Source organism: Cotesia glomerata, linkage group LG10 (assembly GCF_020080835.1).
Source record: "Cotesia glomerata isolate CgM1 linkage group LG10, MPM_Cglom_v2.3, whole genome shotgun sequence".
Lineage (NCBI taxonomy): Eukaryota > Metazoa > Arthropoda > Insecta > Hymenoptera > Braconidae > Cotesia > Cotesia glomerata.
In genome coordinates, this window is record NC_058167.1 from 4,374,287 (window position 1) to 4,400,515 (window position 26,229).

The 26,229-nt window shown below is 29.7% G+C and overlaps 3 protein-coding genes across 3 annotated transcripts; 2 read left to right on the top strand and 1 right to left on the bottom strand.

Annotated features, from left to right (window-relative positions):
• LOC123273012 (SET domain-containing protein 4) lies at positions 1-25,979 on the bottom strand. Its single transcript, XM_044740088.1, has 3 exons — positions 25,911-25,979; positions 3,304-3,397; positions 1-3,209 (listed from the first exon to the last, which is right to left on the bottom strand). Exon 3 carries the CDS (start codon positions 3,189-3,191, stop codon positions 1,899-1,901), a length of 1,293 nt encoding a protein of 430 aa, XP_044596023.1. The 5' UTR covers positions 3,192-3,209; positions 3,304-3,397; positions 25,911-25,979; the 3' UTR covers positions 1-1,898.
• On the top strand, positions 18,002-19,202 carry LOC123273342. Its single transcript, XM_044740746.1, has 3 exons — positions 18,002-18,588; positions 18,665-19,121; positions 19,187-19,202. The coding sequence occupies exons 1-3, from the start codon at positions 18,276-18,278 to the stop codon at positions 19,200-19,202; spliced, it is 786 nt and encodes a 261-aa protein (XP_044596681.1). The 5' UTR covers positions 18,002-18,275.
• LOC123273343 lies at positions 19,233-20,279 on the top strand. The gene is made up of 3 exons (XM_044740748.1): positions 19,233-19,506; positions 19,576-20,042; positions 20,226-20,279. Exons 1-3 carry the CDS (start codon positions 19,257-19,259, stop codon positions 20,277-20,279), a joined length of 771 nt encoding a protein of 256 aa, XP_044596683.1. The 5' UTR covers positions 19,233-19,256.
• Positions 25,980-26,229: the final 250 nt, after the last annotated feature.

Genomic DNA, 26,229 nt, shown 5'->3' on the forward strand with positions numbered 1-26,229 from the left:
TTCTCTTTTCTAACTTGTAATTTATTTTTATAGTTTGTTCAAGTATTACAAGATAATAGTATTTCAAGTATTACAAAATAATATATTTTAATTAGATAAATTTTATTCTGGATTACGATTTTTAATCTCTTCATGAAAAATGTATTGTTTATTTTTCGAGTATTTTAGATCGACTGGCTTTTAAGGTAGTACTACCGTTACCACAAGAGTCAAATCCCAAGACCTAACCTTATTTGATTAACGTAGTAGTTTTCCCTATACTAAATCGCGTTGGAGAAAGAGAGACAAAAATCAACTTGGAATGTTTTTATTAACAAATATTCTCATATTCTCGGAAACCATACTGATTGTTATTAAAGATATTCTAGATGTTATCTTCTCTCGTAGTCTTAATTTTTATAAGAATCTGAACGTCCAGTTTTATGAAATAAAATAAAGTCTGTGATTTTCCATAAGGATCAATGGTAAAGGCAAAAATATGTAAATATTAATATCTTTTTTTCAGTTCTCGGTAGGCCTCCAAAAATTTAAGTGGTTAATTAAAATATTATTATGTATCTATATGCCAAGTTTCATCAAATTCTGAACGTCAATTCTAAAACCGGTAGTACTACCTTAAGTATAGAGTAAATAAAGTTTTACATAAGTGTATGCATAAAGATTACTTATAGTAATCTATAAGATTAACTATAAGATTACTTATAGTTAAGTTTTACGTTTCTTTTCTCAATACTTAACATATATTAGTCTTAAATTATGCACGAGTAATTCGGGATTTTATTATCTTTACATATATTTCTAGTTAATAACTCTTATTTTTAATTTATTAATTGAATTTTGTTCTCAATTACATCAATTTTCAAAACCACTAATTCAATTTTTTATCTTTACAAATCATTTTTCCATCTAACGAGATTCCCTAAGTAATAAAACGAATTAAAAATCATTAAAATATCTCTTATAACAATATTTTACATAGTGGTTTTTCATTTAGGGGTCTTGCTGCAGATAATTATGACAGGTAAAAATTGCCGATCTTCTGCAAGTCTCCCACAAGAATTTGACTCTGTCTTATCGCAGTACTCTGATACAGAAAGATGATTTCAAATGATTACCTTCATGTTAATTGTATATCTATACAGTATTCAAATCCGATGTATTTAAATCATTTTAAATCATTTCAAATTAGATTTCTTAAGCAGGGTAAAGCACATAATTCTGTTGTGACAAAATCTGTCACTCTGTCCCATTTTCACAATTCATTTGACAAGTCATAAACAATTCTTCAAGTCGGTTCCTTATGACACGATCATGCAGAAGATCTGTACGTAGATGGAGATACTAGTAATTATAGCTTTTGCACAAGCTCTTGCTTAAGAATCTTGCATACCCTGATTAAAAATATTGATTGAAAAGTATTGGGAATCAGTCACCCCATGTAAACTGTATATCTATATATACATGAAAAAGAATTGAAAGTATTTAAAAGTATTCAAATTTCATCATTTTTAATCCTTTTCAATCAATATTTTTAACCAGGGTAAACACATGTTTCTTACGTAACGAAATTTGAATTTTCCTCAATTCTTCTGCATATTTTCAATACTTTTGAATTCCTTCTCTTATGGTGAATTAATATTTTACTGTTTAACAAAATGATCAGTTGTTTTGAATTTTTTTTCCGACAAGAGTTATTTCTGCCAGAGAGACAATCGACAAACTATAGACATATGGCACAGACTATTGTCGTTGAACGGCTATATAATTGGAATTCCAATGTATAAACGAATTAATCTAATAAATATAACAGTTAATATTTGAACATAATTGTAAGTCCAGTCAGAACTTCAAGTTCAAAGAGTAGAACCTTATATCTAAACCATAAGTGCTAGTAATAATTAATTATGAATAATCGAATAAAAACATTTATCCAATATAGAAACGTACTCTTGCTGAACATTAATATTAATCTTAAAAGAATTAGTTTTGTTCGTTCGAGATTTCATTATTTTCAATTCATTAATTAATTCTAATCGTTTTGTATTGAGGAGTTTAAGTGAAAGCACGTTATAAGATAATGCATCTAGACGATTTAAGCTATTGCAATAAATTTTTTTAGTCATTTGAATAATTCTTAAGGGTGTGCTGAGGATGAAAAATGCTACCTTTGCACGATAATTTAATCCTGAAGATGTAAAACCTATACTTTCATGAAATTTGTTCCATAAAATATAATTATTCGTTAACGGTGAAATATTTTTCAAATTATTAACAGATGAGTAATTTATAAATATTTCATCTAATGGATTATTTGGAATAAAAAAACCGTACTCCATATATAATTTGAAAGTACAATGACTACCATAATTGATAAATACTTGTGAATTTTCGTGAATGGTGGTCAAAGTAAAAATTTGATAAAATTCATTGCTTATATCATCTACTGGTTTTATCTCAACTAAAGCATCAAATGAATGATTTAACATATCTAAAAAAGGAGCAAGAGCTAAATTTTCATTTACGGAAATTTTAAAATCGTCATTAAAGTTATTATTTTTCATGTATATAGCTCTGGTATTAACAGTATAATAACTCCATTTGTAAGCTTCAAAAGAAAATATTTCAATTAAAGATAATTTACAATGAGGACATAAATCATAGCCATCCGTTTTCGACTCACGTATAGATTTTAAGATAATTTCGTAATCAGTTATTATTTTTTGTGATAAAATGCTTAACTTTTGGCGTACGATAAATGGCATAATTTTTTTTTCTATTTTCGCACAGAAAATTGGAGTTGTGTATGAATTTGGCAAGGTATCTAAATAATTCTTCCATGTTGAAGTATTTCCTAAATGCTTTTCGTATAATATAAAAGTTGCTAAAATGGAATGGACGGTATAACTATGATTTTTCAGAAAAATAAAATTTATCTTACTATTTAGAGCAACTAATGGAGTGATGAGAAGTTTTTTAGGAATTTTTACAAGAGAAGTATTAGGCATTATATTATTTACTGCCTTTAAGCCTCGCTGCGTAACAGGAAAAATGGTAGGTTTCAAATAACAAGATGATGTCCAACCGACAGATTCCATCCAAGACTCCAATTGTTCAATAACTAATAAATCTTGTATTGGTTGCTTAGTTGGTAGATTTTTCCTACGACGATTCCTGTTTGCTCTACCCATCATTTGTTTATACTTACTTTTCTGTGGGTGAATAAAAATGTTTTTTTCGTTTTAATAGAAGAATTTGATAAGCAGCTTAGAAACATTTTTACTGTTAACTGAGATATATACATACGTTTGTATTGATTCTGATGTACACTACGAGTTCTGTACCATCACGCAATACTAGTGATTGTGTTCCACCAGTGCTATCAATCAAGTCAAGGCACCTAGCAATAAAATAATAAATTTATTAGGAGTTTACTAGGTGGCGAATGGAGAGGAACACAAAAATTTCGTTCATAGAATTTTCTCAATTAATTTGCAATAAAAGTTGGTTATGAGAGAAAAATTACAAAAAGTGTGGCTAAGGAAAGATTTTAATTATTTATACAAAAAAGAACAGAGAGATAAGATTGTGATAAGAACCCGGGTAAAAATTAATTTGCCTAATCATATATATTTATGTATGATTATATATTGAATATATAGAATTATATATGATTATATGTAAATTTTTATATAAAATATATTATAATCATATGTAGACTAATATATTATATGTATATTTTATATAAGTCTAAACATGATTAGATCTAAGTAATTAAGGTCTATATATGATAATATATATCTATATATAATTAGATCTGATTAGACCTGAGTTATCTAGGGTTATATATGATTATATATAAATCTATATATGATTATATCTGATCAGATCTAATTGATATAGGACCATATATACAACACCGGCACACAAAAAAAAGTTGTTTGTACATTGGACCGGTCCCACCTACGAACATGTATTTCGACCCGCTAAATCCGAATCTGAAGTCAGTTTTGTCCCTACACCCTCAAAATTTTGAGGAAAATGCAAAAAAAAACCCGAAAAAAAGCAAAAAAATTGTAAAAAACTGCAGTCACAGCAATGAAAAAATTTTTGTGGACCCGGATCAAGTATGATTTTTATGCATTTCAATTTACTGAATCTGAATCTGAACGTTAATCAGCCCGTTCCCTGACGGATCTAAAGTACGGTAGAGTACGGTAATGTACGGCAAATTTACGGTAAGGTACCCATGCAGGAAACCCCCAGAGTTGACAAAGGGGCCAGGCTTGGGCCAGTACTGGGAAACCTAGCTTCGGTGTACCTGTATTGGCCCATGCGTGAGCCAGGCTGTTTAATCCAGCCTTGGCCATACCAATGATTACCTAACCTTCAGCCAAGACTGGCTAACCCAGCCTTGGCCATTCATTGGAGACCCAAGCGTGGACCGAGACTGGTTAACTCAGCCTCGACCATGCCAATGATTATCCAACCTTGGGCCAAGACTGGCTAACCTAGCCTTGGCCATTCATTGGCGACCAAAACGTGGGCCAAGACTGGTTAACCCAGCCTCGACCATGCCAATGATTATCCAACCTTGTGCCAAGACTGGCTAACCTAGCCTTGGCGATTCATTGGCGACCCAAGCTTGGGCCAAGACTGGGCAACTAAGCCTTGGTCAGCCCAATTATTACCCGAGCCTGGGCCAGAACTGGGTCACTCAGTCACGGCCACAATGATTACCCAAGAGTTAGCCAAGATTGGGAAACCTACACTGAAAAAAAATTAACTTGATTCAAGAAAAAAATTCTTGAACCAAGAAAATAACTTTGAAGAGTTTAATTATCTTCAATCAAAACGAAAAATTCTTTAATTAAATAAAATTTACTTAAATCGAGAAAAATTTCTTAGTTTAAGAATTTTTCTACTCAAATCAAGAAGATGAAATTCTTAAAAATTATTTACTTGATTTAAGTAAATTTTTTTTTCTTTGTAGCCATGAGCGTTGAATAGCAACCCAGACTTGAGCCAGAATTGGGTAACCTAGCCTTAGCCATTCAATGGGAAATTCAAATTTAATAAATCATTAAGTAATAGAATTTTATACAGTAAATATTTATTGTTTAACGAATATTTGCTAACAAATTCTAAAATTTAAAATTTATTATTTAACCAAGACAATTGCATATCGTCAAAATTGATATAGTCTTAAAAAAATTAAAATATAATAATTTACAGTTGAATTTTTAATATTGATAATTTTAAACATAAAAATTTATCATAAGATATTAAAAATATACAGAACTATGGCAAGCTGTTTTACTTTTTAATACATCAAGTATTTATAGCAAATTGGAAATTGTTATTAATAATTTAATTTGCTAAAAATTGTTTTGCAGCACATATTATTGTACGTATTGATAAAATAATATCAATTATTATTCGTTTTTAAGATAATGATAATTCTTCTTCCATATAAGTAATAGGGTTTATGAGACATTTTTATGTTCAATGAAATAATTTTTTATAATTATCTTGATGTTGCCACTACACCAACATTAATTTTTTTTTATTAATTTAATCGGTTCATATATTTTTTTATGATGCAATTAAAATAATCACATTATAATTGAGAATAAATAATCAAACAATTTTTTAATCCCCTTAAAATTTCTGATAGCAGTCAGTTTTACGAATTTTTTTATTGGTTTACATGATAAGATACACAGAATTTTTTTTACACTTTATTTAACATGAATTCTAATTATGCAGATAATAATAATTCAATAGATGAAAAAAATCCTTCATAAAATTGTCAATTATTTTTAGAAAAATAATACTAATTATTCATCGGGATTTTATGGTCAATTTTTTAATGTAACCAAAGTTCCGTTGAACAAAAAAAAAACGATGCGTAAATAATAAGACATAATTTTGGTCATAAAAATTGTATTTTATGAATATCATTTTAAAAATTAGCATTATGTCGAAAATCATAATTCCAACAATTATTATTATGTCCATGTATATTTGTCACGCTTTATTTTTATTTTTTTTTAATCTTCAGCGATTTGTTGCGGAGAGAAATTAATTATTGTCTCCACAATTAAATCCACATTTTTTTGTAAAGAGTAAATTAATTGTTTAATGTGTTTCATACTGAAAAAAGGTGACATTGAAAATATGATAAAAAAAATATGAAGTAAAATAATTCATCTTCATATTTATAATAGCTTAAATAGTAATAAAATTTTGACTGAAAAAAAAATTACTTAGTACTTTTTCACTGTTAAAAAGAATGTAGCAATTGAATTTTTTTTTCATTCACGTTGCTACTTTTAAATGATGCATATTGATGAATTTAATTCCAACTTCAAATTAAAATTATCTCCAATGATAATTTTAATTCCGAATTTGAATTAAAATTATCTCCAATGATAATTTTAATTCCGAATTCAAATTAAAATTATCTCCAATGATAATTTTAATTCCAACTTTGAATTTAAATTATCTCCAATGATAATTTTAATTCCAACTTTGAATTAATATAAATTCCAATGAGAATTTTAATTTCAATTTTGAATTAAATTTATCTCCAATGATAATTTTAATTCAAACTTCGAATCAGAATTATCACCATACAATTTCTGGTTATGCCTATGGTACTAGTTGATAGTAGTTATAACGATCAAATACGAAAACGATCTTTGTACTCTTTTATATTATGTTGGTAACAAAAAAGTTTCTAGTAAAAATATTAATCTTGATCTTAAAATTAAAATTATCTCCAATGATAATTTTAATTCCGAATTTGAATTAAAATTATCTCCAATGATAATTTTAATTCCGAATTTGAATTAAAATTATCTCCAATGATAATTTTAATTCCAACTTTGAATTAAAATTATCTCCGACGATAATTTTAATTCCGAATTCGAATTAAGATTATCATTGGAGATAATTTTAATTCAAATTCGGAATTAAAATTATCATTGGAGATAATTTTAATTCAAATTCGGAATTAAAATTATCATTGGAGATAATTTTAATTTGAATTCGGAATTAAAATTATCATTGGAGATAATATTTTCAGGTGAATCTAAAGCTCGTTAAAACTGATATAATATTGAAATTATAATGCATTTTAAAAAATAATAAATTTTTTAAACTTTTAATAGATGTTAATAAAAAATCGTTTATTATCTACGTTTTAAACATAAATATTAATTTCATTGTAAGATATTATTCGTAGTAATAATTATTTTTATGTTTGTATTCAATTGCAAAACGTTTTTTAAGAAATTTACGTATTAAAAAATATTTCAATTTAAATCGATTTGAATTTCGTCATAGGCTGTGACAATTCATACAATTAAAATTATCGACATAATGAAAAAAGAATCATATTTTATGAATATTGTAAATTTTAACACTTCTTAAATCAATTAAAATTTTATATGAATTTATTCTTTAGTGAAAAAAAAGAATGCACATCAGCGAACGTAGTCAATAGATAATATTGCTTGATTTTAATTTTAATAGTTAAATCGAAGACCCTAATTAAAATATGGTTCCATCGCAACGAGTTGAATTACATTTATGTCTGATCACAAATTATAATCGAATTAATTATAATGTTGATAATTTTGGATATAGATTCAAATTCAGTGAATTTTTTAGTTGTGATGAATTATTATTCATGTAAATAAATATTGTATTCGCATATGTTGTTACTATATTTTATATCATGAATATCGCAAAAAATATAAATAATTACTGGACAATTTATAAGATAGGCTTTTTTTTTATTGTATTAAAAAGTAAAACGGCTTGCCATACAGAACGATGTACAAAGTTTAAAGTAATATAAGAACTTGACTCTTGCATTTTTTTAACTATAATAAACATTTGTAAAAAATAGTTAATTTTCATCGAAACACAATATTAAATAACATAAATTATATAAATAATAAACCGCCACACTTCGTCACCATATAGATTTAGCTTATCAGAATATTGAGATGTGCATCAACTTATCGGTCGTACGGTGTAAGGGTTAGTTATCAGTCTGGCAAGTGCGCGGCTCGGGTTCGAATCTCGGTTAGAACGGATACGATTTTCACTTTATTTCTATAATTAGCAACAGTTAGGTTCGAATTTACTTTACTTACAAAATAAAATAAAAAAATAACATCCCAATAATTCTTTTTTATCATTTTTTATCAAATGGCATGGGCCAGACTTGAAAATTAACTATGGCTCAGCCCTGGTAACCAGGCATGGGCCAGTCCTGGTAATCAGGCGTGGGCCAGTCCTGGTAACCAGGCTTGGCCCATCGTTATCATCCCAGACTTCAACCAAGACTGAGCCAAGCCTGGCTTACAAGCTTGGCCCAGACTTTTACATAGTTGGGCCAAGCTAGGCCCCGTGGTACTTTCCTCCATGGGTACGGTAGAGTACGGTACGTACAGTGATTTACCGTAAGTTACGGAGACTGTACGGCAAAGTACCGCGATTGTACAGTAATTTACCGTTATTGTACGGAGAGATACCGTGATTGTACGGTAAAATACCGTAATTGTTAGTAAAATACTATAATCATCCGGTTAAAAAAGTACTGTTTTTGTACGCTAAAGTACCATAATTGTACGGTCATGTACCGTAATTGTACGGTAACTTATCGCTAAAATAGGGTATTTTTGACGGTAGGTTACCATTGGAATACGGTAATGCGGAAAGTTCAGAAGTGTACATTCTACTATATTTTCACCGTTCTTTACTGTACGTTACGGTGTTTTACGGTTTCTACTGTGCAATTAGAATGCTACTCTAATCTACGGTGGCCATACGATATATCGACCGTATTTTTACCGTACAATACCGTAATTCTACGGTATTTCAGATCCGCCAGGGTTGAGCCATCAAAATTTGAAAAAAATGCGATAAACCCAAAAAAATTGCAATAAATCATGAAAAATCGAAATTATCGAGATAAAAAAAACTTTTTGGATTCAGATTGAGTATGATGTTTTTGTATTTTATTCCACTGAATTTGAATGTGAAATGTTGTCTCATTAACGTTTTAAAAAGAAAAAAAATCTCAAAAAACCAACAAAAAACTTGAGAGGTGTCAAGGGACACCCGGATGGAACGAAGTTCCTTTCGATTAATTAGTGAAGGAATTGTAATAAAATTTTATTTTATTTAGAAAGACGAAACGAAAATAATATAACTGGCTTGCTTTCTATAAGAGAGAAAGAGAGACAGAAAGAGAAACACGCGCACGCCGCACGGCTTACAACTATAGCAAAAAGTGTCGTTACAACTTTTGGTCTTAATTTTTTCCGTCTAGTCCCCTTTCACAACGCGCGATAAGGAACTTCGTTCTAAAAATCGGGAAAACTGCAGTTATAAATATGAGAAAAAATCTATTAAACACGATTGTAAATGACTTGGGTGCATTTTAATGGATGGAATATGATCTTAGAATTGAAAAATTGACAAAATTTTTTAATCTGTTAAAAATAGCATGTAAGGCGAAGGTACGAAACCATATTTTCGAATTACAGACTGTTATTTGTTTGTATCGAATTTTTTATCTTCAAATGAACTACGCAGTGGGTTTCTTTTACGTTTTTTGTTCCCTTCTGGTATTTCTCTCGTTAGCATCCAGCAAAAATCTAACATCATGTCGACATTTTAACTTACTCGATACCTACCCTTCATTTCACTTATGTCTTGACGAAATCGTTTTACTTGTTCTTCGCTATAGTCTCCAAGGTTTTCAGGAAAGTGATCGACGTGGGAATCCATAAAGTATAGATTGGCGTTCATTAAGCAACCTAAATTTTTGTAATTTGGCATTAATTCTTCTGATAACGTCTTGTAGTTTTCGCTTTTTTTATTTTATTTCCTAAAAAGTTTTGGGACACATTTTTAAAACTTATCCAAGCTACTTTCACCGTCTTGTTCATTTTTTCTATAAAATTTGTATCCTAAAATAGAGTTCGAATGTGGGGTCTATCAACAATTTCTCCTTTTAATTGTGCATCACTTATTACAGGAAACTTTTCTTTCAAGTACTGAAAAAAATCACCATTTTTGTCCTTAAACTACACTTCAAGAATTTTCACATCGACCACTTTCCTGAAAATTTTGGAGACTATAGCAAAGAATAAGTAAAACGATTCCATTAAGACATAAGTGAAATCCCTGTTAAAAAACTCCAATAAGATCTCATCAAAAGCGATAAAAGCCACTTAAAAACCAATAAAATTTATGGGTTTCTAAGTGGCTTTTGTCGCTTTTGATGGGATCCTATTGGAAATTTTAAACAGGGATGAAGGGTAGGTATCGAGTAAATTAAAATGTCGACATGATGTTAGATTTTTGCTGGATGCTAACGAGAGAAATACCAGAAGAGAACAAAAAATGTAAAAGGAACCCACTGCGTAGTTCATTTGAAGATAAAAAATTCTATACAAACAAATGACAGTCTGTAATTCGAAAATATGGTTTCGTACCTTCGCCTTACGTGCTATTTTTAACAGATTTCAGAATTTTGTCCTGGATTTAGCGGGTCGAAATACATGTCCGTAGGTGGGTCCGGTCCAATATACAAACAACGTTTTAACTTACAGCTAAGAAAATTGAAAATTTTCAAAAATCGGGAAGTTATTGATTTTACCCCGTTTTTCGAAAATCGAGTTTTCATCTGATCTCGACGTTTTGAGGTCCTAGGAAGCTTCCCTGACTGTTCACTGTAAATCCAAGTGTTTTAACAAAGCACACATAAAATGTTTTGTTTCTATCTTAAAGCATTGGAGTCATTCCATATGAAATCGTCTCAAAAAAAAAAAAATTGTTGCCGTCTCATTTTAGATTTTGGTGTAACTTTGAGAAACTCTTCTCTAGGGTCCCAAAGAACAAAATTTACACGAGTTTGATTTTTACAAGCGCGTGTTTTCGCCTATTTAAATAAAGACTTTTAAAAATCGATATTTTTAAGGCTTATTAACTTTTACTGTGAAATTTTTCTGTTTGAAGCTATCTGCATGATCAAGATGGAATTCACAGTGGGAAAGATAGTAGTTTAAGGAAAAATGAAGATAATTGGCTCGGACGAGTCCTTTAAATATAAGCAGCGTGCTGAAAATGAGTGTTTTTTAGTCATTTTTCGTGAATTTCAATCAACTCTAGCGTCTTAACTGTTGATAATTAAAAACTTATGCTCCGCGGGAATTAAGTATGTATATCATAGACAAAATTCAGCCACAAGTTGACTTGAGCTGCCCACTCTTCATAGAAGAAAACTTTGCTCGAAGTTTTGAAATTAAAAAAAATTCCAATTTTCAGGTTATGAAACGAGCTTGTTGACTGCGCGATAACAATCTGATACTCACAGAATCTATTGTTCTTACCTCCAACTTTAAACGACTACATCACTTGTTTTGTTATTTTCATTTTTAGTGCATGTGCGAGCCGTTTTTTTTATAGCAAAAATCAACTCAATTTTTTTTTTTTTTTAAATAACTGGTAGTTTTTATCTCAATTTTTTGTCTATAAAAATTCTGTCTTCACAACAGAATTTTTATATATTTTTATGCATGCGTATAGAGATAAGCTTATTTTCAATATTTGACTGCATTGCATTGAAAAGTAAGTGAAAATAGACGTAAATTCAAACGAAAAATTAGAAATATTATTAATTATTAACAATATAAGTATACTCGAGAAGTAAATTCGAGTTCATAAGTATCAATTAAATTACTAATAACTTAATCTCTGTTACTTTCCAATTTATATATTTTTTTGTGATTCGATGCCGTCGATTGGAAAAGTAAGCAAAATGGAAAAGTAAACAAACTTCTTAGATTATCGGTGTCAAATTTTACGCATCAGCTTAACGCTATTGTTTCACTCACTCTTCGCTTGTCGCGTGCTTTCCCCGACCAAGTTAGGTTGCATGGTAGTAATTAAGCGGGAGAGCAGCGACATTTGGCCGTGGCGGATTTTTGAAGAACTTTAACTCTTTGTCTATAAAAGCTCAATTGTCATTGTTTCAGAGAGCGTTCTTTTGTTCAGTTCGGTTGTTTTAGTAAGTTGATGTGTATTGTGATTTCTCAATTCTTAAAAAAAGTAATGGAGTGTTCGATTGGTTTATTGTTAAAAGAAGATTGCCATAAATTAACGTTTTCACGATCATCAGAGTTGATCGATCAAAATAATCTGAATGAACATGAGAAATACTTATTAACTAAACGAATTCAGGCAGTATCTTTCACAGATATCTGTACCTATCATTATAAAAATACTGTGCCTTCTTATTTTTCTTTGTTTGGAAAAAAATGTTGTGATCCATCAAGTGCTCATAAAAAACCTATTCTTAAGTCCTTGCGGGAAATAACTGTAGAGTTTTGTGAAGCAAATGAGAATCTTAACCTTATACCAGGCCGAGCACTTTGTTCACGTTGTATGGAAAATTTACGAAAAACCGAAACAAATGAAAATTATGATGATATTACCGATACATTATCGCGAAATTTTGATGATCTTGGGGTATCTTTTGATCCTAAGTACGAAGTTTTAGATTCACTTAATAAAATTTGTTCAATCGTAGAAGAGTCACCAATCCCACCTATCCAAAAATTAAGTATATCAAAAAGAAAACGAAAAATTGATGAAAAAGTAAATCAAATATCAAGTAAAATACGAAAAAAATTAGAAGCTACTTTTGATGTTGTGGAACATGAAAATAATAAAAAAGACAATGATCATATTTGTTATAATGCAGACTATTTAGAGTTAATCGATGAATTGAAAATGAAATTTAAAGCATCTACAACGTTTGACGAGAAATATGAAATTTTAAGTTTATTACCGAAAAAGTGGACAATTTCTAAAATACAGTCAGAATTTGAATGTAGTGAATATCTTGTAAAAAAAGCTAAAACACTGAGGGCACAATATGGAGTATTAGCGAAGGCTCCAAAAAAAGAAAGTGGACGTCAGTTGAAAACAAAAATTGTTGAAGCTGTTATAAAATTTTTCGAAGATGATGATATTAGTAGATTGATGCCAGGTCAAAGAGATTGTGTAACTGTACGCGATAAGAATAACGGAAAGTCTAAAGAACAAAAACGTTTAATCTTATTTAATTTGAAAGAAGCCTATGAAAAATTCAAGCAAATTCATCCAAACTTAGCCATAGGATTCTCGTCGTTTGCTTCACTTCGACCGAAGAACTGTGTTTTGGCTGGGGCTAGTGGTACACATTCAGTATGTGTTTGTTTGATCCATCAAAATATGAAGTTAATGTTAATGGCGTGTAAAACTAAACTTACCTATAAAGAATTACTGAAAAAGATAGTTTGTAATGATAGCAGTGAACAATGTATGTTATATAGCTGTAAAGAATGTCCAGGCACTGATGTTATTGATTCCGATATATGTAATGAATGTGAATTGTCATCTGAAATTAATTTTAAGCAATGGGTTTCTACTGATCGCTGCAATTTATTAACTGTAGTTAAGAATGTCGATGAATTTAGAGATGATTTGAAAATACAAATGACAACTTTAAAACCTCATCATTTTATTTCAAAAAAACAATCCGAGTATTTGAGATACCTGAAAGAAAATTTAAAAGACAATTCAGAGTGTATAGCATTAGTTGATTTCTCAGAAAATTATGCATTCATGGTACAAGATGAAGTACAATCGTTTCATTGGACAAATAATCAAGCTACTCTACATCCCTTTGTAATTTATTTTAAAGAAGACGGTTTACTTAAGACAAAAACTTTATGTGTGATTAGTGATTATATTACTCACAATACAGTATCGTTTTTTGCATTTCAAAAAATTTTTCTCGATTACATTAAAAACAGTTATCCGGAGTTTAAAAAAATTTATTACTTCAGTGATAGAGTAGCCGCTCAATACAAAAATAAAAAAAATTTTATAAATATATGTCATCATGAAGCGGATTTTGGATTAAAAGCAGAGTGGCATTTCTTTGCCACTTCTCATGGTAAAAGTCCATGCGATGGAGCAGGTGGTACGATCGAAAGGACCGTAAGAAGAGCAAGCTTGCAAGGATCTACCGATGACCATATTTTAACTCCAATCGCAATGCACGACTTTTGTTCTAATCAAATTTCTGGTATAAAATTTTTTTTTGTATCAAGCCAGGATGTAGAAGCTGCTGAGACATTTTTATCTGAAAGATTTATAAATATAAATACAATAAAAAATACGAGATCATATCATAGCTTTATACCAATTTCTCAGAATCAATTACAAGCGCGGAAGTATTCAGCTTCCGATAATTTTGATATTGTTAATATTGTAAAACCAAACCGTAAACGGTTGAATAAAAAATAATGTTCTAGTTGAAAAATTGTTCACAGTTACTGTCATTTTCGATAATAATTACTTCTAAAGACAATTTTACACCCCAAATATCCATAACTTTATTGAGACTAGAAAAATTTTAGATATTTATAGTTGTTTCTGATGGTAAGTAATTTTAATCCATTTGTAAAAACGTCCAGATTTTTGCTGTAAAAAAAACGGCTCGCACATGCACTAAAAATGAAAATAACAAAACAAGTGATGTAGTTGTTTAAAGTTGAAGGTAAGAACAATAGATTCTGTGAGTATCAGATTTTTATCGCGCAGTCAACAAGCTCGTTTCATAACCTGAAAATTGGAATTTTTTTTAATTTCAAAACTTCGAGCAAAGTTTTCTTCTATGAAGAGTGGGCAGCTCAAGTCAACTTGTGGCTGAATTTTGTCTATCATATATATACTTAATTCCCGCGGAGCACGAGTTTTTAATTCTCAACAGTTAAGACGCTAGAGTTGATTGAAATTCACGAAAAATGACTAAAAAACACTCATTTTCAGCACGCTGCTTATATTTAAAGGACTCGTCCGAGCCAATTATCTTCATTTACCCTTAACCTACTATCTTTCCTACTGTAAATTCCATCTTGATCATGCAGATAGCTTCAAACAGAAAAATTTTACAGTAAAAGTTAATAAGCCTTAAAAATATCGATTTTTAAAAGTCTTTATTTAAATAGGCGAAAACAAGCGCTTGTAAAAATCAAACTTGTGTAAATTTTGTTCTTTGGGACCCTAGAGAAGAGTTTCTCAAAGTTACACCAAAATCTAAAATTAGTCGACTTTGCTGATTAGACAATTTTAGATGGAATGACTCTTGTCTTAAAGGCTGATTTTGATTTGGATTGTTATCATTAGGAAACTCTGTTTGATGAAGTTCGTCGTTTGGTTTACTATAATTATGATCAGATTGACAATATTGAGATCTCGTTGATTCATACGAAGATAGAGAATGATATGATTGTCTTCAGAATATTGATATTCTGATTTTGTCGAAAACGATGTAGGGATTGACGTAGAAAAACCGTCATGTATAGTAGAGCAATAATAATGATTGGATCTCACATTGTGTTGTTTGTTAGATTTTATTGTGGAGACTGCTTCAGGTATAAATGACTTTAATGGGGAAGTATTGTGATGCATAGGATTGAAAATCAGATTGTTATTTTCTGGGTATCTAAACAATGATATATTACCTGGCGTAGACGGAAGATTTACAAAATTGTTCATAATATCATATAAAGCAGAATCTGAGGGACAGTTAGCATTGCCAGAGGGTGTTATAGTAACATTTTCCGAATTACTATTTATAATATATCTGTCGAAATTATTTGAAGATGATCTAATATGAGAGAATGAATGGGTGGTTTTTTTCTTTAACAATTTGTGGATTACGTTGTTAAACGTAAAGGAAAAAAAATAAAAAAATTTTTTTCAAAAGATATCCAAATTCAAAATTTAGCGATTTTTCCAGTTTTTCAATTTTGTTTTTGTAATATCTCGAACGCTATTATAGATACAGGAATGGGCTTTCGTTTGTTTGAAAAGGGACACTTAGGGCTATTGAAAAAAAAAAAAATATTTTAGAAAAAAATTTTGAAAAATACCAAAATTGTCAAATTTTGAATTTTTGAAAATCGTCAAAAATGACGACCGCCATTAAAATTTTGGCTCAATTTTTTTGTATAATATCTTGCACTGATCTTAAAAGATCCTGAAATTTTTGGAGAGGTGTTTTTTTCTCAAAAATATGAATTTTTTAATTTAAAAAAAAAATTTTTTTTTGTTTTTTGCAACTTCTAAATAAGGTAAAATTATGCAGATACATAATATTGTAATTTTTAGCATTTAAAAATTGAATGCATGACGTGGGAATATTAAATAATAAATTAATTTCAACTTTTTTTTTATTTTTTGGATATAATCTTGAAGTCATCCTTAACGCATGATATCATTTTTTATTTTTTTAACGCATGATATATTTTGTCCGTTTCTTCACTTCAATTACAGTTTTCAACCTAAAATAACTCAAACAGATATTAATTTTCAATAAAAATCGGAAATAATTTCATGAGAATATCAATTTCTTTTCGTTCTTTCGAATACTTATTTACTTACAAATTTCTGCACATTAATGGTTCTCAATCTCAAATTACAAATTATTCCCATATTAATAAGACGATAAGTGGCGTCAACAACTACAAATGAAGTAAGAAAAGGACAAATAACAAATTATATCATGCTAAATTATAAATGATAAAAGAAAACTTCTGATCAAAATTTATCCAAATCGAAGGGGGTCGATTCCAACTATTGGTCGATTTGACATGGAATGACCCATATATTTTTCAAATTCACCACGTCACAACGTATTCGACTCCTAGAATCCAGCCTTTAATTTAATTTTTTGTCAACTCATTTTTAATTTTTAATTTTCAATTGTTTTATTTGAAAATTATTGATAATGTGATGATAATACTGAAATCATCAGTCGCTTAAAAATTTTTTGTTTTTTTTCATTAATTAAATTAGAACTAAAAAAATATTTCCAAAAATTGCACTTATAGTTTTTCAAAAAAATCTTCTGCATGTAAAATTTTTCTTCTAATTTCCAAAAAGTGCATTTATCATTTTTCGAAAAGATCTTCTAATTTTATTTTAATTTTTTAGTTATAATTCTTTCAATGATTAAAATTGTCAGATATCTGCTAGTTTAATTTTCATACATGATAAACTATTTTTTTTCTAAATAATATATGTATGAAAATTAATAAATGTTATGCTAAATAATAAAATTCTAATATTTCAAGAGGAAAAAAAACTTCATGATGGCTTCACCTATTAGAAAAAATTATAAATACTTTTCGTAATAAGTGGTAATATATGTTGTTGTGAATCCGAAAGGATTGATCACAACGCTCTCTATATATTAATATAGAATTACATATAAAAAAGATGGCTGCAATAAATGATAGCGGGAAAAACCCAGAAAGATTTAAAATATATGGGGTATTCCATGCCAAATCGACCACTTTTGAACTCGACCCCTTTAAATTTTGCTGAAACATTTCCATTCTTTTCTACCCTTTGAAAAACACTTTTGAGAATTTTTTCAAATTTTTTTGGCCAACCCAAAAAAAGTTATGAATTTTTCAAAAAAACGGCTTTTTTATTTTCAAATAGCCATAACTTTTTTAGGCATCGACTTTTGGGTACCTTTTTTTTTTAAAATTTTTGTTTTAAATGAACTTTTTGAAAAAATATATCAGAAAATTAAATATCATCAATTCTTCAAAATAATCGGCTTTTTTTGACCAAAACCGTTATTTTTTGGAAGTTCGACAGTTTTTTTTTTCTTAAAAAAAACTTCAATTAATATAACAACTTTTCCCGTCCATCTCGGAGTGGCTCGGATTTTTTAATTTTTTATTCAATTGAAAAAAATTGTCAAATTTTGAAAAATGGAAAAAAAATTTTTTTTTCTAAGTTATTTCTATAATAAAATAAATGTAATTTAAATGTTTTGTGGTATAATATCCTTAATTTATAAGCTTATAAAACGATAGTAAATACTAAGATTCAAATTTGAACATATCAGTAATATCGATAATCTAGGGTATGACAATTATGGACTTATCTATAGTCAGTATAGTAAAAAACTATACGCTAGTATGTTTCGATTCATAAGTAAGGCTGTCACGCTCATATCCAAACATAACCTGTTAACCTTTTGTGTGATGTAGTGAGAGATTTTTGTCATTCCATTTTTTAAATAAGAGAATTATTGTTATAGTTGATTTGACCTTGTTTGAAAAGATAATTATCTTACTTCTACTCATCTACAGTGATTGGAATAATTTCATCGAGACATAATGGCATCAAAAATATTTTTCGATCGTTGTTGTAATCCATTTGATTTAGAATCACATTTTAAAAAAAAAAGTTTACGTCCAGCGACTGACATCATGAAAGTCACGTTGGGATTAAGTGATAATTATTCATTATGCAGTTCGTGTCGAAACAAAGCTTTAAAATTGGTAAAGGAACAAACAAATACTAGTAATGATACTACCGTTGATGCAAGTGATCATGAAGATGATTCTAGTGATAACAATGAGAACAGTGATGGTGCTGACAGTGATAGTAACACAACTGCCACAGATCTCCCGTTGTCCTCATCATTCCGTAAGTTTTTTTTAAATTATTTATACATTACTTGAATGCATTTTTAGCAGCTATACGATTCATTGTTTTTTTTAAGGTTCCTTGTCGTTTAATAGTGAACCCAAAGATTCACAATCAAGCTCGGCATCCCAAGTTAGTGCTGCAACTCAATTACCCAGTATAAACGATGCATTGCGACTATTAAATCAATCGCCAATTCCTTCAAAAAAATTGAATGATTATCAATTTTTGAGTAATAAAATAAATCAGACGTCTGACAGCTTGAAAAAAATTTTGAACTCAACTGCTGACGAAGGATCAATTGATGACGATGGTGAAAATTTTCGTTCATTAATTGAAAAGCTGCACGATAAATTCAATGATAAAGAAACAGAAAAGTCTTTAAAGATACAAATCTTAACCTTGTTACCTGAAAAATGGGGTGAAAGACGTATTTGTAAAACTATGAATACATCAAGACATTTATCAAGAGTAGCAAAAAAGTTGGTTGAAGAAAACGGTATACTTTCAACACCTGAAACAAAATTAGGTAGGTATAGCGTAAAATCAATGGCTCTAATACATCTGAAGATTGATTCACTTAACATTTTTTTTATAGGGACGACAATTACTGATCAAATATTATTGAAAATTGCGAATTTTACAACGATGATGAGTATAGTGCTTTGATGCCCGGCATGAAAGACTTTGTTTCAGTTCGAAATGATGATGGTAATCGGGTACACGTCCAAAAACGGCTTGTTCTGTCTAATTTAAAAGAACTTTACCAATGTTTCCGTGAAATAAACCCTGCAGAGAAAGTTGGATTTTCGAAATTTGCTTCGTTACGGCCGAAACATTGTGTGTTAGCAGGAGCAAGTGGAACGCATACTATCTGTGTATGTACTATCCATCAAAACTTAAAGTTGATGATGCTTGGTAATTATCCAATTTATTAATAATCATACGTGCCTAGATTTTCAGTTTACTCAATCACTTTTATTTCAGGTACAAATGTTCATTCTTTAACGAGGAATACAGAAAAGTCGTTGAAACACTATAATGATTGCTTGAACATGATAATATGTGAGACTCCAACAGAAAAATGTTATTTGGGTGGATGTAACAAGTGTCCAGGGGTAGATGAGTTGAGTAACATTTTACTGACATGTTTTGAGAATCAGGAAATCGAGAATGTCACGTACAAGCGTTGGGTATCAAAACCAAGGAGCAGTTTAGAAACTTTTATACAGCCTACAGAAGAATTTATTGAAAATCTTTGTAGTGAATTGAAAGTTCTTCTACCTCACTCATTCATTGAAAAAGAACAAGCTAAGTTTTTAAAAACATTAAAGGAAACACTAAAACCAAATGAATATGTCATTATTTGTGGTTTTGCAGAGAATTATGCGTTCGTAGTACAAAATGCAGCATCTGGTTTTCACTGGAATAATGATCAGGCGACAGTTTTTCCGGTAGTTATTTATTATAAAGTAAATGACAAACTTGAACACAGAAGTTTAGTGATTATTTCAGACTGTAATAATCACGATGCTGTTGCTGTTCATGTTTTCATCAAAATAATAACTGATTATGTGAAAAGTCTTCCTGAACGCTGTAACAAGATTTATTACTTTTCTGATGGGGCTCCTCAACAGTTTAAAAACTTTAAAAATTTTGTTAATTTGTACTACCATGAAGATGATTTTTGATATTCCTGCTGAATGGCATTTTTTGCAACTGCCCATGGCAAGGTCCGTGTGATGGAATTGGTGGTATCCTCAAACGACTTGCAGCAAGAGCAAGTCTCCAGCTTGCGGTAGATAAACAAATAACAACACCTATAGGACTTTACGAATGGACTTCTGATCCGGATAACTTGCCAAATATCATAGTCAAGTTTTCTCCAGAAGAAGACTATAATACAGCATTGAACGACTTGAATGACAGATTTACAAAAACGAAACCAATTGTAGTAACTCAACAACTACATTGTGTAATCCCCGACAAAAATGGTTGTTTGTATGTAAAAAAATTCTCAAACTCTAATGAACATAGAATTTGTAAAATATTGTAACGCCAGAGAGAACATTAATGATTAAATTATTATATTGTTTTTGTAAAATCATTAAAAATTAACAATATTAATTAATAAGCTTAGTATTTACTATCGTTTTATAAGCTTATAAATTAAGGATATTATACCACAAAACATTTAAATTACATTTATTTTATTATAGAAATAACTTAGAAAAAAAAAATTTTTTTCCATTTTTCAAAATTTGACAATTTTTTTTCAATTGAATAAAAAATTAAAAAATCGAGCCACTCCGAGATGGACGGGAAAAGTTGTCATATTAATTGAAGTTTTTTTTGAGAAAAAAAAAAAAAAAAAACTGTCGAACTTCCAAAAAATAACGGTTTTGGTCAAAAAAAGCCGATTATTTTGAAGAATTGATGATATTTAATTTTCTGATATATTTTTTCAAAAAGTTCATTTAAAAACAAAAATTTTAAAAAAAAAAAAAGGTACCCAAAAGTCGATGCCTAAAAAAGTTATGGCTATTTGAAAATAAAAAAGCCGTTTTTTTGAAAAATTCATAACTTTTTTTGGGTTGGCCAAAAAAATTTGAAAAAATTCTCAAAAGTGTTTTTCAAAGGGTAGAAAAGAATGGAAATGTTTCAGCAAAATTTAAAGGGGTCGAGTTCAAAAGTGGTCGATTTGGCATGGAATACCCCATATGTATTTTATTTGTAATAGTATCGGTAAGAAAAATAAGAATCTTTAAAAAATTTTAAACCTTTCTATTTTAAATTCTATTGTTAAGTATGGGAAATTTTCTATCATAAATTTTAGGGTATAAGGTAAAAGCCCCAATAGATGATCACGTACCAGTATATGATCACTCCATGTATTTGTATATCTATATACACAAATATAGGTATACAAATACATGGAGTGATCATATACTGGTACATGATCATCTATTGGGGCTTTTACCTTAGACGAATTTATAATTACCGGAAATTCCCAAGGAAAAACTTATAAAAATTTTTAGTACTGTCCAGTTAGTTTAGACATGCTAAGAAAAAATTTCTTTGTTAAAATAAACCTACGTTAATTGTAATGGTCACTTAGGATAAGATGCCGAACGTTTTGGAAATACTCTTTACAATGCTGGGAAAACCCGGAGATCTTTATTTATTACTCTTTTTATTGTCATAATCCTTTAAGTAACTTATTTTACAAAACGTTCGCTTAAAAAAGGGATTGCTCGAGTACTCAAGACTAGGTCATAAAAACCAGGCATCCATGCGGGTTGCATATAGTCTGGGAATGTCGAGTCGCCGTGACGTCATCGCAGCATAGTCCCATTTTTACCAACTCGAGAAGGGATGCTTGCTGAAAACAGGAGTCGCAGAGGCGCACGCAACTACCCTCACTACCCTCTGGAACTCTCCCACTCCAAAGGTACGAACATCTCAACCAGGGGAGTCGAAAACCAAGGAACAAGAAGACACTTATCAAAAAGCAAGACTGTAGTACACTACGCAAATTTTCCTTTTTCGAAATTATTGTCGGTACTTTTTATTTTGTAACCTATTGAATAATAAATAATATATTTGCGCGCAAGGCAAATCTAAATTAAACTAAAATAATCTGAGCGTTTTAAATTCATTGAATATTTATATTATTTATTTTAAATTATTCAAATTTAAATCTACTCTCCCGCCTTAATCTATTTACTGCGAGTTGAACGCCCTACCGCGTTCCAACGGGCGAATTAAAGGAACTCAACAAATTTACTATAGCCAATTTGGGGCTATACAACAATGTAATATAGTACTTTGTAAAGCTTCTAGATGCATCCAGAAGGTGACGCTACCAGCCAGTGCAAATTTAAATGTAATTTAGATTATATTAAATTATTTTATTAATTCATAATTTAAATAGTGAACACTATCCAAATTAGAAAGTTTAGGTTCTGTATCGTAGAATATTTATTATATAGAGTATATTTTGTTTCAAATAAATATAAGCTATTATCGAGTACAAAGGGACATTGTAGTTGAGTTCTGAGAAACCTTAGGTACTTGAGATTCTGAGGAAAAACCATAAAAGACACGTGCGAGAAAAATTCTATGATCCCTTGTTTTGACGGCTAAATAATAACGTAACAAATATGTAACAAAAAAATAAGATCGTCAAATAACATATTTTTGTTAAACTTGCTTTAATATAATATTGCAACGAAATATATAAAAATTAAATTAAAAATTTACATCCTGTATCCAACTTATAAATAATTATTAATTAATGTTAAAAGAATAAGATTGTATAAAATAATATTATTAAATGATATTTATCTCTTACGTTAACAATTAAACTATTTCATAGTTTTAATAGACTATAGATTGATAGAAATAGTAATAAGCTTAATCTAATTTGCAAAATACGAATATTAATGCACTGTAATATATATAATTTATAAATAAATATATGTGAATATAATAGAAAATATTATATATTAGTGTGTGAAAATCATTTATGTGTAGTAGAAATATGTGTACTTATATATGTACAAGAGCGGATATATGTATGGGAGTTATGGTGGGAGAAGAACGGAGTTTGAAGCTCTTCGAAAAAACTATGTAACGACATACTTGACACACTTGGTGTGTGTCATTGTGTATGTCAAATTTTTTTTCAGTCTTAGTAGATAGATTTTACGAATTTCATAAAAAGTAAAATATTTTGCAACCACGCACACTAAATACGTTCCAAAATTATTTCTTTAATTTTTAAATTTACAACAAAATGTTTTTTAATTTCCGAAAATTATATACAATCATATCGGTTACTTGAATTTTTAATATTTTGATTTTATATCTTTTTGTAAAGAAAAAAAAATTTTTTTTTCTTAAAAGTCTTATGAACGTGGACTTGGCGCGATTTTTTACAGTGAAACTGTTTTTGTTCGGATATGATTATATCTGATTAGATCTAATTGATATTCCAGCTGTCGGGTTGTAAAAAATGTCAAAAGAAAATTGCTATTTTTGCTTTTGATTTTAAATAAATATTTTTTAACTGTTAACAAATATTTATTAACATTTAATAAATCGTATTTAATAAATAATTTATTAACTGGTAATAAATATACAGAGTGTCCCAGAAGTAACGGACGCCATTGTAGCATCTGATAAACAAAATAATTCTGAGACGAAAAGTCCTTAGCCATTTTTTAATCAGACGCATAGATAATTAATTATTAATTAAAATAACGTCCTTTTATGCGTTAGAGAGAGAGCACTAGTGTCAAGTCAAGTGCGTTCCAACGAAGACGCTTGCACGTGTGAATGTGTAAGTAAATATGTGTGACTACGTTAGCTATAGAAACCAGTTAGTCATACAGTTAGTTGTGTCTTTGTTTGGCACATACTTTACTGGACACTGGCGCTCTCTCTCTAACAAATAAAGAGACGTTATTTTTAATTAATAATTAATTATCTATACGGTTAATTGAAAAATGGCTAAGGACTTTTCGTCTCAGAATTATTTTTTTCATCAGATGCTACAATGGCGTCCGTGACTTTTGGGACACCCTGTATATTAAATCCCATTATGTTAAGAAATCACTTATTAACAGTTAATAAAGCTCATTAAATATAAACAAATCATTCTATCAATATCAGTGTAACTATACGGAAATCATATATAATTATATATGCATTTTGTGATTACTATAAAACATTCTCTGTTTTCATCTCAGAGTCTGCTACTCCAATGATTAATAATCTTTTAAACTATAGTTTTTTGTGGATGAAATAATGGAACTGTATTAATTAATTTAACTTATAAAAATCGATTATGTATTCGATTTGCATTAGTTGTATGTATTTCAAGCTTAACTCTTCCAGTAAGTCTCGTAGGTGAACGGATAGCGTGTTAGTCTTTAAAACGTCAGGTCCCCGGTTCGATCCCCGTCCACGGTGAATTTCTTTTATTTTTATAGAAATAAATATATATAATTATATCTAATTATATATGATTAGATCTGGCCAATTTTCAGGTCTAATTATATATAAGTGATTATATATAACTATATATGATTAGGCAAATTCATTTTTTCCCGGAAGTAGATTGTCATAAAATCCACTCTTAGATCATTTCTACCTCGCATATAGCAGATTCTTACTAAATTTGGAGCCTTTAGGATCTACAGCTCGGAAATTTAAAATTTTCATGGTTAACATCCACCCCCGCAGCCCCCTGTGAGGTGGGATATCGTAGATTTCGTTCATAAATTATTTTTACATCACTTACAGAAGATTCCTACCGAATTTGGAGTCGATAGGAGCTATAGCTTGAAAATTAAAAATTTTCATTGGTAATACCCACCTCCGCAACACCCTGTAGGAGTGAGATATCGTAAAATTCGTTCACGAATTATTTTTGCATCACTTACAGAAGATTTCTACCAAATTTAAAGTCGATGGGAGCTATAGTTTGAAAATTAAAAATTTTCATTCTTAATAGCCACCCCCGCAATACCCTGTAAGGGTGAGATATCGTAAAATTCGTTCATAGATTATTTCTACATCTCTTACAGAAGATTCCTACCAAATTTGGAGTCGATAGGAGTCACACGTACAAGCGTCTTCGTTGGAATGCACTTGACTTGACGCTAGTGCTTTCTCTCTCTCTAACGCATAAAAGGACGTTATTTTAATTAATAATTAATTATCTATGCGTCTGATTAAAAAATGGCCAAGCACTTTTCGTCTCAGAATTATTTTGTTTATCAGATGCTACAAGGGCGCCAGTTACTTCTGGGACACTCTATATATATATATATATATATATATATATATATATATATATATATATATATATATATATATATATATATATATATATACTGCTCTTAACATATATATATATATATAAATTTATCAGTTTAATGAACCCTACAGCAAAGCCATTAAGCGGGTTCCATATTACATATAATTTGATACAATATGATTGGCTTAAAAGTACTATTATGATAAGTCTCTAATTAACTTAGAAGTAAAGATATTATGCTCCAGTTTATACAATATTTGACAAACAAAGTTTTGAGAAACACTCAGAATTTTTATCTTGTGAACGTCCAGGCTGTTATATATATCTTATAGAAAGTATTGAAGGCACTTATTAGTCGGTATATGGGGGCAAAAGTAGCAAAGTTGGTGCCATCTTTTAGAGAATATTCGTATTAATTTCAATTATTTAAACTATTCCATAAAATAAGTTATGACACAAAATTTATAATTAAATATTTATTAAAAAAATTATTTACCATACTTATATTACTCCAAAATTCACTCGCAATAACAAACTGTTATTTTGCTTTAAGTTCTTAGAACACTAGATGGCAGCATTTTCGCTTGCTCGGTCCATCATTTAACATACGGTCATGTGACGGTCCTGTGACCGTCCGATGACCAAAAAAAATGTCAATGACGGGACCGCTCGCATCTCTAGCAGGAAGTTAAAAATTAGGAAAACGGTTGACTCTGAAGGCCATCCCTACAACTTCCCGCTAATTCCACACCTGGGCGATTAAAATTGCACTGATGCCGGGTCGGCGACAATGTGCCCGGTGTATGACTTCCCTG